Below are 17,156 nucleotides of genomic sequence, written 5' to 3'. Positions count from 1 at the left end.
GGAAATGTTCATTACTCCAACAGACAAGGGCACCTCTACCAAACAGCCTCAGTGATTATGTTGAACAAGATCAAGTATAAATAGTAACATGATGCAGAATCTGCTGCAGAATCTGATACACACTGACTCCAATAATGACTAAGAATGTAGGTGAGAGAGCACTTCATGTATTGGAGACTATTAGATGAGAGTACAATTTGACTAATGTTTCCAACATAAAACTTTTCCTTTAAAATGTTACTAACTTGCAAATCCAGATATTATGAACATTTTAATTGTCTATCGTTCTGCCACTATCTATGACAGGTGTGTACTGGACATAAAATGGCTGTGACCCCCAATATATTTTGACATTTATATTTTACTTCAATAAATAATGTTTTTATAGGAAATTAATCTCTTGACCCTCAATATAAACATTTTGGCAGCACGTAGGCTTTCCCGACCAATATGAATATTCTAAGATCTAATGTATCCTAATCGTAGGTGCGGGGAGGGACAACAAGTAAACATAAAAGCATTCCACTGAATGTTACCTGTGAATAACCCAACTAATAATGGGTACTGCATATTCTCCGATTAACATGATCCATTGTAATTTATATTACTACATTAAACCCCCTATGGTCTTGGCATCTGAAAGGCTCACAATGATGACTTCATAATTACTCTTTTTAAGACTGAAACAGGAATACTTCTTCACAAATTTGGCTGATCACCTGATGAAGCTGGTTGTAATCACCAGCAAAACCTCATACTCAAATTGTAAATTTTGTGGGTTTAATCTCCAACATACCAGTGTGCTGGAATAGTAACCAATTGGCATGTTTTGTTTACGTGACAAACCTTGCTAATTGGTTGTGTCAGGTGGGGGGTTTAACGACACATTTATATATGCACAATTTAACCCAAAATCATTTTACATGGACAGCTATATTGGACGACTATGAGCTGAGATTTTCCCACCTTTGACAAAAATGTTTAGAGGTTTCTCAAGGCCATATTTTTCAGCAACCTTTCTTCATTTAAAAACCACCTTCAAACATTTTCTCCCATGAACCGGTTAGACTTCTTACATGAGGTTATATTTATTGTCTTCAGCACAATGCAGGCAACGACTTTGCTGCTTTCTTGGTCTGCAGGCTCACAGCACTCCACCACACCTCTATTTTAGTCCTGTTTCCTACTGCTTACTTCTGGTTTCAACACTAACGTTCAATAATACTTTTCATTCTGCAACTCTGCAACCAAATATTTGTTACATCTTTATAACAGTTGGAAAATGTTTGCAATATAGATGGCCTCTTTGAATTGAATATGGGTTCCAATGATTGAATGTTTTGCTCTGCTACCAGAAGGAAATTATCAACCATATCAACTGTTACACGTGAATCAGTGGTAACTTAATTTTATTGGATTCATTTCACAGGCATTACCTTTGGAAGGGATAATGATGAAAGCGACAAACTTGTTGCTGTTCGGTTAAATGGAGTTCAGGTAAAATCAACGCAGCATGTTTTCACATTGACTCCAACCTTCATAATTAATCAGTGTGTAGGCTTACTCACAAGTATGCTGTGGGCTTCACCCCTCATTAATCAGATCCCGTGTTCTTCACCACAGGGGAGCCAAGAGAGTGGGACAATGAATCTCATCCGAGAGAACGAAGAGAATCTCAAGGTCTGGATCGGAGTAGATCCCTCACACCTCCTGGAGCATCTCAAGGACTATAAGTGGATTCCTCACCACGTTTACAACGCGGCCAGGAAGAGGCATGGAGATGAGTGTGTGGAGCTCATACTGGACCACTTCTTTAACAAAGGAGAGCCAGACTGTAAGATACTGTGGGAAGCACTCTACTTTGTGAGGAAGCACTATTTGCAGCTGTGGAGGTGGCTTGAGCACAAAGGTATGACCCACGTTAATTACAACAAGAGTTGTGTACTGGCAGTTAATTTATTTTGCATTAATTTTTTTACAAAAAGCAAGGGATGAAATGAATTCATATGCTCGTATTCTGTACAGCTTTGCAGCATGTGTGATTGCCCTTGCAAATAATTAATCGGTGTTATGTTCTGTGCCGCAAAACAAGATGGCACACACCATGTGGCGTGTGACTGAACAACTTAATGTTAAACGCCATAATGCTTGAGCACAATTATAAACCCATCTCTGCGTCGCCTCTTGATTCTTTTAGCACAATTATGGCAAAAGTGAATAGCAATTGAAAAAATACCAGTGACATTTATTCAATGCTGTCAATCACAGGCGATGCAATGCAGTGCGTTCGAGAGAATAAGTCAGCTCTGAAGTTGTGGGTCGGTAGGAACCCACAGCATCTCCTACAGCATCTGAAGAGACAAAAATGTATCCCTAATGAACGCTTCGCTAAAGCCATGGACATGAATGGCGGCGAGAAGTGTGCAGAGCTACTGCTCGACTACTTCATCAAGAGAGGCAATGATGATTGCCTCCAGCTGCTGATTTCTCTGCAAGCCGTGCAGGATAAGTATCCTGAAATCAAACAGTTTCTGAGCTCTCTTGGTAAGAATTTATTTTATATAAAATGCCTTATACCTTGATTTGAAGCTTTCCTGACTGCAGGAATCCATACTCTTTGCTTCTTACCAAAAGAACCAAAGAGTATGCCTTATACCTCTTTCATGTGAACTTTTGGAAATATGAACATTTGGAGGACAAGTGGACAGTCGTAACTCTGCCACAGAAATGCTGTAATCTTAACACATAGCTTTTCGCAGCAAACATTATGATTCATAATTGTATTGTGTTAGGCCACAGAATAATATCACCAAATCTGTGTCGTTAAGACCCGTGTACTAGCGATTAATACTCCAATCATTATTGATTAACCTCGCTAATGAGTTGCAGAACAATCCTTAAGACCAAACTTATCAATTCGATTAACTTAATTAAAAACAGCAAACATCGTCAAGACAAGATCCTAGAAGTTATACTCACAATGTCACCTTACACAGCTTTTTAAATAGGTATAATGACCATAAGAGGTTTTTGGGTTAGATCACGTAAATATAAGTGTCGTTAAACTCACCACCACCTAACACAGCCAATTTAGTAAGGTTTGTCACGTAAACAAAACATGCCAATTCGTAACAAGTTCAGCACACCGGTGTGTTGAAGGGTAAACCCACAACATTATACGTATTATGCAGTACAACTACTAATGATGTTTGTGGATGTTTGGTTATCCATATATCATAGGAAGTTTTGATTATTTGGTATAATACTGGAGGAATGCCACAAAGTTTACTTTAAAAACGTGGCATTGTTATCTAAACTATTTTTTTTATTTGCTAAAAATAACTGATGAACACTCTGAGATTGAGAACATGTACATAATACATATTTGAGCTGATAAGTTAAGTGCGGCTTGAAAGTATATACATGTGTAAATCCAGTGTAATATTTGTAATAAACGACTGGACCACGATGTCTGTCCCAGTGTCCTTTATTATTCGGTTCGTGCTGTACACCCACACGGCTGTCTTTACTCTGTAGCTTCTCCACGGTGCTGACTCCAATGTCGGCCCGATCCACAACAGCAGCTCCGCTGCTGTTTCTCTCACACAGCCCCCCTTGGCTGTACTCTCTGCTGCTCTTCTCCCTCCGCAGCTCTCACAGCTTCTTGCCCTCTCTCTCTCTCTCCGCAGCTCCTCCTGGCAGCCACACCGCTGCCTCTAACACGCAGCCCTCCTGGCTGTCTCCTCTCCAGCTGCACACCACTCCGCAGCTTCCTCTTCTCTTCGGGGTTGGCTCCCGATCGCCGTCGGCGCCCCCCCTCTCCACACTTGCCCGCGTGGCCTCACTCTTTTCCGCTCGCACCCCGACTACCTTCCCCTTCCGGTTTACCCGCTTAAAGCCCCGAACCTTACCCCCACGTCACATGACTCCACCCCCCGTGACGTCACCTCCGGAAGGTCGCTTACGCCCGCATTACACCACCCTCCCCCGTAGAAAAATCCCAGCCGACCTCGGCTGACCAATAGCCAATCGTAATGCGGCGAACCGAGCTTCCCCCCCTAAAGGACACTAAGCATATAATGTAACAGCAAGAACAACAACAACGCAATCAACATCAACGATCGTACAAAAGCATGCAATAAATACAACTGTAAGAAGAAAATAACAAGACAGCAACAATCAACGAAACGTAAGCGATTTGGAACGTGTGCGGGTCGCCGGCCCGTCCCGGACGGTCGGCGGCCCACTCGCAGAACGGGAACGCGATGAAAGTCGAGGAACGACAGGGGGTAATCCCCCTCTCGCAGCTGGAAGTCCACCGCCGTCCCGTGTCTCTAAAGAGTTAGTCTTGGGCTCGTCCTGTGACCGTGCCCGCAGCTGGGTCGGAAGGGCTGCAGGGCTCGAAGGTTCCGCAGACCTGGCAGGCGTCCTCCGAGCAGGGCCCCTCGTCCCCCGCAATGTCACGGCCGGCCTGTCTGGAACAGGTACGACAGGCGCTCTAGCAAAATCAATGGACGCAGGCAGGGGAGAGTCAGCAGCAACAGACCCCGGCAAGGCAACATTGGGGGATGACGCATCATGTAAGGGAGCAACATATGGTTTCAAGCGCGACGTATGCACAACCCAGCGACGAGACCCAATCTGGACGCGTGCTGTCTGTGGGTTGGGAACCGCAATGAGGCGTACGGGACCATGCCAGGGTTTGTGCAATTTCGGCGAGGTCCCCGGACGTACCTGTGGACAATGAAGCCAGGCTAGGTCCCCAACCTTCCAAGGGCACTCCCCCTCAGACCGTCGCGCATATCGCTCGTTCCGGGCCTGGGCTTTGGCCGTAGCCACGCGGGCATTCTCCCGCGCCTCCGTGACTCGGCGAACCGTGTCCTGAATGTATTCAGGAAGTGGTTTCCGAGGTCCCTTCACCCCAGTTCCCAATTGCACATCCACCGGCGGCACGTTTTCCCGACCATACATAAGGTAAAACGGCGAATATCCCGTAGCCGCATGAGGCGTCATCCTGTACGCCGAAAGCACCCCGGGGATGTGCAGATCCCAATCTGATTGTTGTTCACTCACGGTATGGCAAAGCATGGCAGACAATGTCCTGTTCAGTCGCTCAACCATACCATCCGTCTGCGGATGGTATGGGGATGTCCGTACTTTCTTAGTCCCAAGGCCCGCGCACACTTCCGCCAATAATTTAGAAGAGAAATTCCTGCCCTGGTCCGTGAGGAGTCTCTCAGGCGCCCCCTTATCCATAATATACCCAAACAAAAAGGCGTCGGTAATGGCCGCGGCCGACTGATCAGGCAACGGCCAGGCCATCGGCCAACGGGAGAGGTACTCAAACCCCACCAGCAAATATTTATTACCCCTCGCCGATGGTGGAAAAGGTCCCAATATGTCCAGTGCCACCAATTCATTGACTCGAGACACCTGAATCGACTGGAGAGGCGGCACGTAAGGATGTTTCGGCGGCTTACGTTGTGCACACGCAGGGCACGCGCGCACGTGCCCTACGACATCTGTCGCCATGCCGTGCCAAAAATAATGACGTTGCAACGTCAACAAGGTCTTCTGCACCCCTAAATGTAAGAGAGTGTCACAATGGAGGGTTCTAATCAACTCGAACCGCAAGGACGTTGGTACCACCAGGCGCCAACGTTCCTGGAACCCCTCCCGCCACATAAGCAGACCATCTCGGAGAGCGGTTTGCGGCCCCACAGCCGTACTCGGACTCCCATTGTCCTTAGCAGACCGCTTCCGCAAGGACACCAATGACTCATCCATCATCTGTTCCCGGATCCAGACAGACCGCGGCAGATTCAAAACCCCGTCAGCCGGTCCCGGTTCCATCGGAGTGTCCGACTTCTCGACGGCCAACGTGAGCGGCTGAGGGGGGTTTGGAATCGGCGAACACCTATGCGTCCCCGACTCACATTTACAAGGGGCGCGCCGCGGTAATCTGGAAAGTGCGTCAGCGTTCGCATGGCGCACACCCTTCCGATGTTGAATTTGGAAGGAAAATTCCTGTAGCGTGTCCAACCAACGTGCCAACTGTCCGGATGGCTGGTCAATTTTAAGGGCATATTGCAAGGCCGCATGATCCGTACGCACAATAAAAGAACGACCGTAGAGGTATGGTCGAAATTGCCGTAGGAAAAAAACAACCGCCAATAGTTCTCTGCGAGTGACACAGTAGCGGGTTTCCGCAGGAGACAAGACTCGGCTACCATACGCCACGACACGCTCTACACCCCCTTTAGACTGTGATAACACCGCCCCAATACCTGTGTCACTTGCGTCCGTATCAAGAATGAATGGGTGATCGAAATCGGGATAATCCAATGTTGGGGCCGTGGCCAATAGATCACGCAGACTCCGAAAGGCCGCCTCCTCCGGCTGTCCCCAACCAAACTTCCGTCCTTTACCCGTAAGGAGATGCAAAGGCCTCGCAATCGTCGCAAAACCCGGCACGAATCTTCGGTAATACGAGGCAAATCCCAAAAACCGCCGAACATCCCCCACGGTGGCCGGAGTCGGCCAATCCCGGACGCACGCCGTCTTTTCCGGATCCGTGGACACTCCCTCAGCGCTCACAATGTGCCCCAAATAGCGGACGGACCGTTGCAGTAGGTGACATTTCTTTGGTTTGAATTTCAATTTGGCAGAACGCATCCTCGTGAACACTGTCTCCAGCCGCGTCAAATGTTCATCGAATGTGCGGCTGAAGACAATGATATCGTCCAAATATATAAGACATGTCTCCCACTGCAACCCCGTCAAAACGAGCTCCATCAATCTTTGAAATGTAGCAGGGGCCGCATTCAATCCCATCGGGAGACAGTTGAATTGAAATAACCCCTGCGGCGTACGGAAGGCGGTTTTCTCCCGTGAGGACTCGTCAAGGGGAAGCTGCCAAAATCCCGAAGAGAGGTCCAGTGTGGAAAAGAACTTAGCCCCCGACAATGCGTCGAGGGAGTCATCCATACGCGGCAGGGGGTACGCATCTGCCACCGATATCTTATTCAATTTGCGGAAATCAACACAAAATCGCAATTTGCCATCCTTCTTCTTAACCAAGACGACTGGAGCGCCCCATGGGCTGTTAGATGGCGATATAATGTCCGCAGCCAACATGTCTTCCACTGCCCCCCTTACGTGTTCTCGTTCCGCAGGACTCATCCGATGCGAATTTAATCGAATAGGGGCAGCATCGCCCGTCTCAATGTGATGGTAAAGTAAGGAAGTGCGGCCCAAATCCAAATCATCGGAGCTGAACACATCGGAATATGTCAACAACAATTTACGCAGCGCACCACGTTGCTCCATGGACAGGGAAGAATTTTCGTCACATAATTGAGCAACCCAACGATCATCCGAACTCCTTGGCTCTGAAACCCCAGCAACAACTCCCCGGCTATGTGGACAATCATGGGTCGCAAACGCCGTAGTGGCATGTGCCACAACCGTACCGGCCGGGACACGGACGTTTTCTCCCCCCGCATTAAGCACCTGTAAAAACGGTAATTGATCCGGCCGGACGATGGTCTGTGCCCCCACTAACGCCAACCCGGTTGTTATCGTGGCGGACGGTGACAACAAGACCCCTACTGCTCCTAGCCGATCAGGCAGGGGCTTCCGATACCGCAAGGGTATAAGCATCTGTGTACCAGGTGGAATGTCCACAGATGCGACGGACAGCGCCTGCACTTGTACGGCCGAAGCAGGTCGCCCCCAGGGCGACGGCAGAAACGAGATTTGACGGCCCCCCGGCAGTTCAATACAATTCTCATTAATTTTGATCAAAATGGGCATCTTAGCCAAAAAATCGGTGCCTAACAAACAAGGAACCGCCAAAGATCTCGATATCAACACAACACCCGAGGCCGACACATCCCCAATAGATATCTTAGCATCCACCTGACCCACGATGCCCATGCTACCCCCGTTCGCAGCGACGCACGACCCATAAACCGGACGCACAGCCCCCGACGGAATGCCCAACAGATGGAAAATGACATCCGATATAATAGTCGCAGACGCCCCCGAGTCGACCAAAATGCGCACGTCCACACCTTGTATGGACCCCGGTACAGTGGACGAACCCGTAGCGGCCGCGACAACTCTCCGTGCCAATTTGCGCCACTGCGTAACTGAATGACAAGGCCCCGTCGATGGCCTTTCTTTAACAACAACAATAGGATCGCGCAACACAGGTGGTGGGTGAGGTGGAAAGCCTTGCCGAGTGTCTGGTGCGTGCCGACATGCCTGTTTCGGAGGGTCTTTAGCCGACTTGACCGGTGCCGAGGCCTCCTGCTGCGGCGGAGGCGGGAAGCGGGCCCAGCAGTCTCTGGCGTAGTGGCCCCTACGCCCGCAGCGGAAACATTCGGCCTCGTTGCGCCGAAGCGCAGGCCTCGCCTCCTGACGGCCCCGTTCTGGTAGCACCGCGCGCGGTCTCGGCCCGCCGCGTCCCGTCCATGGAGCGGAGGCGGCCGTCAGTTGTTGAGGGCCCCGGTCATCCGGAACATAGACGGCCTGCGCAGGGTTCCACCCCAGCGCATCCCCTTCTTTGACGGGCCCCCCCGTCCACGCCGTCACTTGTTTCCAGCGACGGAGGTTGAATTGCGCATCGAGACACTTAGCAGCCATCCGGGAAGTTAGCTTCTCATGCCCACACACAGGCATGGGGATCCCTAGATCCCGAGACAGCTCCAACATCTTCCCTAATATGAGAGGCTCAAGCAGGTCCTGTGGCGTCTCAGGATAAGCTGCCATGGCCAGCTCCAGCACCGCACCCCTGAACGCCACGGGCGACTCCTCTGGTGCTCGTTGTCGTTGAGCGAATCGCCGATGCGCATCATCTGGTGGCTCATAAGCATCGGCCATTTCTTGAAAAACACCACATAAAGTTGCCTTCTTATCGGTCGCTATGGAACGGAAGAATCGGACAGATTCGTCGTCCAGAAGAGTCGGCAACACCTCCAAAGCCTCCGCATCGGTCCATCTTGCTGTGCGTACCGCCGCCAAGAAGCGGCAGGCGAACGCGCTCCAGTCCCCACCGACGGAAAATTCTTTAACTGTTGTAAGGTGGCGACTCCGACTCCTCTTCCCGCCGTCTTCCAATGGTGGTGGTTGTGATGGCAAATTCAAAATGGCGTCGGCCCGCGGCGTGGCCAAGATGGCGGTTTGGCGCCACGGAGCGCGCAAAATGGCGGCCTCTTGCCGCGTGGGCAATGGCGGCGGCAGGACAGGCAACGTGGCGGCCCGCGGAGCACCACTTGCATCATCCATCGTCCCTGGCGCGACGAGATGACATAGATGCGCCAGGACGTCCTGAAGTGCCTCCAGTTGTACCGCCATCGCTTGCCATCGTTGATCCGCGTCTGATGATGTCGACGGACCCGCCACCGCGCCAACATCCTCCACACCCGTTCCCGTGGTCGCCTCAGCCTGGCTCTCCTCCACCACCCCAACAGGATCCGTGGTTGGAGGGAATTCGTCGTCGTCGGACGAAGAAGCCGATGCAGGCGCCGGATTAACTTTCTTCCTCACTTGTTTCGACATGCCGTTGCACTTCCGACACCAGTGTAATAAACGACTGGACCACGATGTCTGTCCCAGTGTCCTTTATTATTCGGTTCGTGCTGTACACCCACACGGCTGTCTTTACTCTGTAGCTTCTCCACGGTGCTGACTCCAATGTCGGCCCGATCCACAACAGCAGCTCCGCTGCTGTTTCTCTCACACAGCCCCCCTTGGCTGTACTCTCTGCTGCTCTTCTCCCTCCGCAGCTCTCACAGCTTCTTGCCCTCTCTCTCTCTCTCCGCAGCTCCTCCTGGCAGCCACACCGCTGCCTCTAACACGCAGCCCTCCTGGCTGTCTCCTCTCCAGCTGCACACCACTCCGCAGCTTCCTCTTCTCTTCGGGGTTGGCTCCCGATCGCCGTCGGCGCCCCCCCTCTCCACACTTGCCCGCGTGGCCTCACTCTTTTCCGCTCGCACCCCGACTACCTTCCCCTTCCGGTTTACCCGCTTAAAGCCCCGAACCTTACCCCCACGTCACATGACTCCACCCCCCGTGACGTCACCTCCGGAAGGTCGCTTACGCCCGCATTACATATTCAACAAAAATTGTTATACCAAATGTAAACACTTAGTTTCAATCTTTAGTGACCATATGCTATCCTACTGTAGGCTAGTATATTCTTGAGTAGATTTTAACCTCCATAATAGAGGTTTTTTCGTGTTAGATCGCATAAATATATAAATATGTCATTAAACCTGCCACCACCCGACACAGCCAAGCTTTTAACCTGATGAGACAGTGCTGAGCTACACTTTTATTTTAATTCTGTTTTGCTTCTGTTTAGCACAAACTTGCTGTAACTGTCAAGAGGTGAGGTTCCCTTGTTCGTTGAGAATGCTCTACTCTCCAGAAAAACAATTCCCTGTCCTTGTTGTGGAAGATGGACAACGTCATGAGTGGTCTTTCTGGAAGTGATGGCTACAGATATCAGTTTCATGAGTGTGGGACACTTGGTATAGTCCTAACATGCAGACAATGATCACAATAGACAATAGCGTCCACAACAGGGCATTGGGAGCCTTGGTAATGTGGGTTACTAGAGGCAGATGAGACTCAGAGACCAATGGAATCTGAACACAATGGAAAAGGAGCAGTTACCATATGATGCTGTGTTCCAGCAACCACACCATGATAGTGACGACAAACATTACTTCTCGTCTGAAAATAAGATGATGTTGGCATTTGATCACAAATGTATGAAAATTATTCTAGAAATGTAATGACAAGATAGCATAAGCAATACATAAGTTGGGAAGAGAACATGACCGGTAAGCAGTTTAGATATCGTTAGACACGTTTGTGCTGGATGGGACATGTGTACACAATGGGTCATGGCCAATCGTTGAGACAGGCATTGGAGTGGTCTCCAGAAGTGCAACAACAAAGGGGAAGACCTAAGAGTAGATAGTGAGATGCATTTTCAGCAGATCTTGAGGTCGGGTAACAATTGTACAGCAACTGCATGATCTGGCAGAATGTAGAATGCACTGGGGATGCGAGGTAGCATGATGAAGACATATTGATCTTTAATGCAATTGTTCAACCTCAATTCCCGTTCATGTCTGTAGAGTATATTATAACGTTTGTAATGTAAATATCCTCCCTCACTCTCATCTCAGTGTCTCATATTCTGTGTCTAGCATCATTATTAATCAGTTATAATAATGTAATTTGCTGCTATAAAATGAGAAATATTATTTAACCACACCAACCTAGTACTATTGTATTTATTCACAGGTGGTAACAAAACAAAGAACAATGAAATCAGTGTGCCACGTGTTGATGTGGTGTCCAATGGAATTCAGGTAAACTAGATGCAGTTTGCATGCACATTGAACATACTCTTAACTTGGAGCTTTCGTGACTGCAAGAATTACTCTTTGGTTATTTCGGTAAAGTCACGTATAAAGATAAAATAATAAATTAAATAATAGCATACGACGTTTCGATTGCAACACAAGCAATCATCATCAGGAATAAAAGAAAGAAATAGCAACAAAAATCTAATCAGAAAACTATAGACAGACATATAAGCAGACAGATATCACAAAGATACACAGAGAGAGGACACGCATCGGCACAAAGAGAGAGATCGTCTCTGTGACGGGGCCTTAAATAGAGAGAGGGGGGGGCGGGGTCGGAGAGAGGGAGGGGGCAGAGGGAAAATTAGCATGTCAATGAGTAGGGCGGCGTCGCCTACTCATTGATGCCCTACTCATTGACATGGTAATTTTTCATGCCCTACTCATTGACATGCTAATTTTTCCTCTGCTTCCTCCCTCTCTCTGACCCCGCCCCCCCCTCTCTCTATTTAAGGCCCCGTCACAGAGACGATCTCTCTCTTTGTGCCGATGCGTGTCCTCTCTCTGTGTATCTATGTGATATCTGTCTGCTTATATGTCTGTCTATAGTTTTCTGGTTAGATTTTAGTTGCTATTTCTTTTATACCTGATGACTGCTTGTGTTGCAATCGAAAAGTCGTATGCTATTATTTAATTTCTTATTTTATCTTTATACGTGACTTTACCGAAAGAACCAAAGCTTCAAATCTAGAAGTAATTGAACATACTCTTCATTTGTTTAGTATCTATGCTTAGAATGAAGTATGCTTTGGGATCCATTGCACATAGAAAAAAAACGTAACTCCCATGTTCTCTAATTCATGACCTCCATCAGAGTGACACATTGAAACTCATCAAAGAAAACAAGGAGAATTTCAAGAAATGGATTGGAGCGGATATATCGCACTTCCTGAAATATTTTGATGACTCACATTCTATTCCACACGAAGTTTACCAAGCAGCCAAAAACAAGCATGGAGAAGAGTGTGTGGAGGTCCTACTAAATCACTTCTTTAACCAAGAAGAGGCGGCGTTGTGGGAACTGTGGAAAGTTCTCTACTATGTGAGGAGGAACTATGAGCCACTAAGGAGCTGGTTTCAGAAGCACGGTATGACCCACATTAATAATACATCCTGCATATGCACGGGTATTGTAAAACTTTCCAATTTGAATATTAAAAATGGTTGAATACCGTATTTAACATATGTTTCCTGTTCCTTTATTCTGTTGGCACATTTTGGAATAACAGGATAGTAAAACGAAAAGACAATGCATATGAAAAGAGAAATGTAAAATGCATTCCAAGCTCTGTTTGTCACAGGTGAGTCCGTGCGGTCCATTGAAGAGAAGAAGTTGGATCTGAAGTTGTGGATCGCTAGAGACCCCCGACATCTCCTGCTGCAGCTGATGAGTCAAGGACGAATTCCTAATAGAATCTTCACTCAAACCAAGGGCATGAATGCCGGTGATAAGTCTGCAGAGGCACTGCTCAACTACTTCATATCCAGAGGCAATGACGACTGCCTCCAGCTGCTGTTTGCTCTGCAAGCCGTGCAGGATGAGTATCCTGAAGTCACGCAGTGGCTGGGCTCTCTTGGTGAGAAATTACTACATTTCAAATGTCTTACAGCTTTTTTATGTAAAGAACTGCCAATATGAACACTGGGTGACCAAGTGGTCAGCACACTCACGAATGAGTCGGTTTGCAATGAGTCGACAGTTTTAACCCAGCTACTATAGCCCTGTAATCGATTTCTACGAGGCATCCTCAGCTATAGTCTATCCACTGCTGAATGAAGGCATCCCCAAGCCACTGTTAATCCATAGTCATGTTTTACAATCCATATAGCTCCAGAAATGTAGCCAATTTAACTCCTCCAACTCGACACTGTGCACACCCTTGGGTGCATTCCCTCCTCTCTCTGCCAATCCATCGCGAGTCTCTATCACCGGGCTCGCAATCCTCCTCGCGACCTGTCCCAACAAAGCCCAATTAATTTTCTCAGCAGTCAAAGACATTAAATCTTCAACGATTGGCTACTTATGGTCCGCAAGAAGTTCAACATACATGTGTTGGGGCCGCTGGCCCCAGAGGCCTCTCCCTACTGGGCGCCGGCTGCAGGGGTCCCGCCATCTCCCGATCCCTCGCTGGTGTGCGAACAGCTGCTACCGCCGCTGGGCTCATCGCTTGCAGGATAAGGGCTGTCGCCTAATGGCTCCCCTCCTTGGGTCGCACCCCTGCGAGGTCGCGAGAGGGGCATGGCTCGTCGCCGGCTCACGGTCGCCTGTAAACGCTTCGTTGCCTCTCCGCCAATCAAACGAGACGCCTCCCCTCACACAGCCCCGCGCAGCAATCACACGCTCTGAACGGGGGGTCAGGGGTCGGAGGGCGAATGGCGTCGCTCGCGTCTGCTTTGCCGACTGGAGTTTTCATTACGGGGGGTGTAAAGGGCTGCGAGACGGGCGTTCACAACAGCAAGAGGAAGCACATACCCGTGGAGCACTGATAACACACGCTGTGAGCGCACGTACACACAGCACCACGCGCTTTTAAACGCTCGTCGAAACCACACGAGGCTATGATTAGTTCCATTGGAACCTCATTTGCCAGTAAAAAATATGATAATTGTTTTTTTACCCTTCTATATGGCAACAAAACTGACACCTTTTTTACAAGGGGTCATGTTTGTATAGACCACAATACCTGCAGTCATAATGCAAACAAAAAACATAACTCTGAAAATGTGCACTATCCTTGAAGTTGATTGGTCGACACCCGAGACAGCTTTCCTTAGAGCCTAGTCTCACATGGGTTGGACCAGATGACGCCAAAAGGAGCACAACTCAAAGACAATGCACCATCAGAGTATGAGAGCTCGGGGTAAGCATTTACACCATTGGAACCTCATTTGCCAGTAAAAAATATGATAATTGTTTTTTTACCCTTCTATCTGGCAACAAAACTGGTTTCCCTAACAAAGGGCCCCCCCCCCCCCCCGCTGACTGCGGCGCCAGTGGCGGTCCACGGGCGCCTTTGCTATGCTCATCAGCCGCGGTTTCCGTAACAAAGGTCCCGCCGTTGGCTGCTGCGCGGCGGCGGCCCCCGAGCGCACCAGCTATGCCAATCAGCCGCCCACTCTGGTTTCTCCCTTCGTTCGTGGCTGCGCCCTCCCTGCCCGCCTGCCGATCCATGTGTGGGGTGCATTTTAACCGTGGTGGCTGGATAGCCACTGCCGTGACCATGTAATCTCAACCCAGGTCACAGCGCCGCGGTGCGAGTTAGCATCGGGGGAGATCGCCCAATTCCCTGGCCGCAGGAAACCGTGAAGATTATCCCTATAAGGGCTTCCGGGTGAAAACCTGTTGGCCAGGTGACCTCCCCTCGGAGCTCTATGGGGGGAAATGTGTGAGGGTGTGTTTATGTTGGGGGCGGTGAGGGGGAAGCGGGGTCGGCCCCGTCGCTTGGTGGTGGCGAGGTCGTGAATGGGGCGCCCGCCGAGCGGCTTCATGGCGGCGGCATAACACATGAATACATGTGCTCCACTTTCTGTCTATCACTCTAATTCTAAATGTGCACTTTTCCATTTTTCTTTGGACATTTTCCAGTCTTTGTTCCTTATTCCTTGTCAATGTCCATGTATTTGATGCACGTCATGTCAGGTAATGTACAATTAATTAAACTGTTATTCTTCAGGAAAATGGGTGCTACTTGTCATGATCAAGTTCAGTTTTCCAAAAGCACTCCAACCTCCTCTTGTCCACCTATAAGGCTGAAACAGCATTGACTTTGTCTTTTTTTACTGCAGTGTTTTTCCAAAGGCTTTGCAAGAAGACCACCTTGTTTCTGAACAAGTATACCAACTATTCGCTAGTAGAAAAAACCCAATCCCACAAATGGAAGCTGATCGATGCACTGCACTCCAACCTGACACCCCTGCTGTCCCAACTACAGAGCCAAAAGATATTCACTGACATCAATGTGCAGGTATGTCCATGGTCTGGTGTAGTAATTAAGGGTGATCAGGATAAATTTGAAAATGTGAAATTACAAGGTGAGAGAGTAGGATGGTGTACAGTCTGTCCATAACATGGAGGTACAACGGCCGTCATTAACATTTTTCATGTAGGTGATCCAAGTATTCTATAAACATGTCTAACTTTTGTCCTCAGAAGTATTGCAGTATCAAAAATACCATCACGTTCCCATCCTCACGTCATTGGGAGCAAATGGGGAGGTGCACGCGCATTGGCCACGAGGCCATATGCAAAGTTAAGCCTTTTGGCACTAGCTGCTTCCAAATCTATGGTGACTCTCTAATCAATTTGGCCAACATCCTTCAAGACAAGACCCTAATTGCAGCAAAACTTTATACTAAACTATAATAATAGGGCTTGTCCCCTTTTTTCTGGCAACAAAACTGAAACCTTTTTACAAAGAATCATTACTTGTGGCAAAGGAGGTCTATAGTGCATTGTCTTTGAGCTGTACGCCTTTTGGCGTCCTCTGATCTAGCACCTATTGAGACGAGGCTCAAAAGAAAGCCGTCTCTGGTGTGGACCAATAAGTTTCAAAGACAATGCATATATTATCAGTGTGTTTTCAGTTTGCATGTATATACTAAACTCTTGTTCACATTGAGTCATCTCGATGAGAGTTTTTATGCCCCCACATTACAAAACGACGAATAGAATTAATAAGTTAACGCTTAACACTTTTAATTGGATAGTGTTAACATCATCCAGGGATTGTGTTGTCATCAATGCAAAACATCAAGCCAAGTCAAACCTTTTCCATTAGCATTGCCATTTAACCGAAACACACACAGAGTAGCCTGGCAGTGGGTCTAAGCAATGGGTCTGAAAATTTACCAATGCCTGAAATATCACTCTGCTCTAAGAAACACGCTTTCTGCCTGTGTCAGTGCAGGAAGTGAAACAAAAGGAGCAGTGGCAAGGCAGCGAGAATGCGACTGAATACCTGCTGGAGCTGTTTAATGTGATAAGACGACAAAATGTCAAGCAGTTCTGGATGGTGCTGTGGGCTCTCCGTGAAATCTACCCATACCTGGAGGACATTTTTGAGCAATTCTAACTGGGGAACAGGGAAAGGTGGTACAGTAGTTAGAGCACCTCGTTACCCACGGAATTTTGAACCCAACGTTGTTTAAATCTTTTTTTCCCTCGTACTACCTGTCTGTGGAATTCCCCACCATCTTCTATGTTCTCGAGTCCTTGTAAAAACCTTGGTCAATCCATCATGAGAGTTTTTGTGCCCCCACATTACAGAACGACCCATCACATCTTATTAACTCCAATCTATTGCACCTTCAGCAGTGCAGTGTGCTGGCCATTTGCCTTGTCGGGCATTTCCTGTCCTTGTGCCTTTTGTGTTGTGTTGTAATTTTAAAATGATGGTTGTCAATTCGATTTTTTATCAAATGGAGCATTAGGTATGATGGAAAATAAGTTAACATGCACATTTGGAATGTTCAACTTTGCGTTTCAAATTCATTTTGTTTAACCAGGTGAGAACTCGCGACACCAGGATGACTCTCATTTTCAAGAGTGACCTCGGTCACCAAAATGGCAACCACAATAAAATGAAACAATCACAACAGTGAAGCAAATATAAATTCGTGCAAAAATAAATGTCATAAAAAATGCATAAATATAAATTGATATTGAATTAAATACATTTCCGATAATAAAATTAGCTCAGATAAATTACT

The 17,156-nt window shown here is 48.0% G+C and overlaps 1 protein-coding gene across 3 annotated transcripts in view; it reads left to right on the top strand.

Annotated features, from left to right (window-relative positions):
- LOC144737930 (uncharacterized) overlaps positions 1–16,920 on the top strand; it is a 98,816-nt gene extending 81,896 nt beyond the window's left edge. For 2 of the 3 annotated variants that reach the window (XM_078620820.1, XM_078620821.1), the window contains exons 7-14: positions 1,430–1,497; positions 1,624–1,909; positions 2,269–2,544; positions 11,323–11,390; positions 12,262–12,535; positions 12,749–13,024; positions 15,234–15,412; positions 16,355–16,920. In XM_078620820.1, coding sequence (XP_078476946.1) covers positions 1,430–1,497; positions 1,624–1,909; positions 2,269–2,544; positions 11,323–11,390; positions 12,262–12,535; positions 12,749–13,024; positions 15,234–15,412; positions 16,355–16,519 — 1,592 coding nt within the window. In that variant the 3' untranslated portion in view covers positions 16,520–16,920. Of the gene's footprint in view, positions 1–1,429; positions 1,498–1,623; positions 1,910–2,268; positions 2,545–11,322; positions 11,391–12,261; positions 12,536–12,748; positions 13,025–15,233; positions 15,413–16,349 lie in introns of all 3 variants that reach the window. The other variant, XM_078620822.1, reaches the window with a different exon arrangement.
- The last annotated feature ends 236 nt before the right edge of the window (positions 16,921–17,156 follow it).

This window comes from Lampetra planeri, chromosome 75, assembly GCF_965212315.1.
Source record: "Lampetra planeri chromosome 75, kcLamPlan1.2.h2, whole genome shotgun sequence".
Taxonomy (NCBI): Eukaryota; Metazoa; Chordata; class Hyperoartia; order Petromyzontiformes; family Petromyzontidae; genus Lampetra; species Lampetra planeri.
The sequence above is the reverse complement of the archived record's forward strand: the minus strand, read 5'-3'. Positions and strand labels throughout refer to the sequence as shown.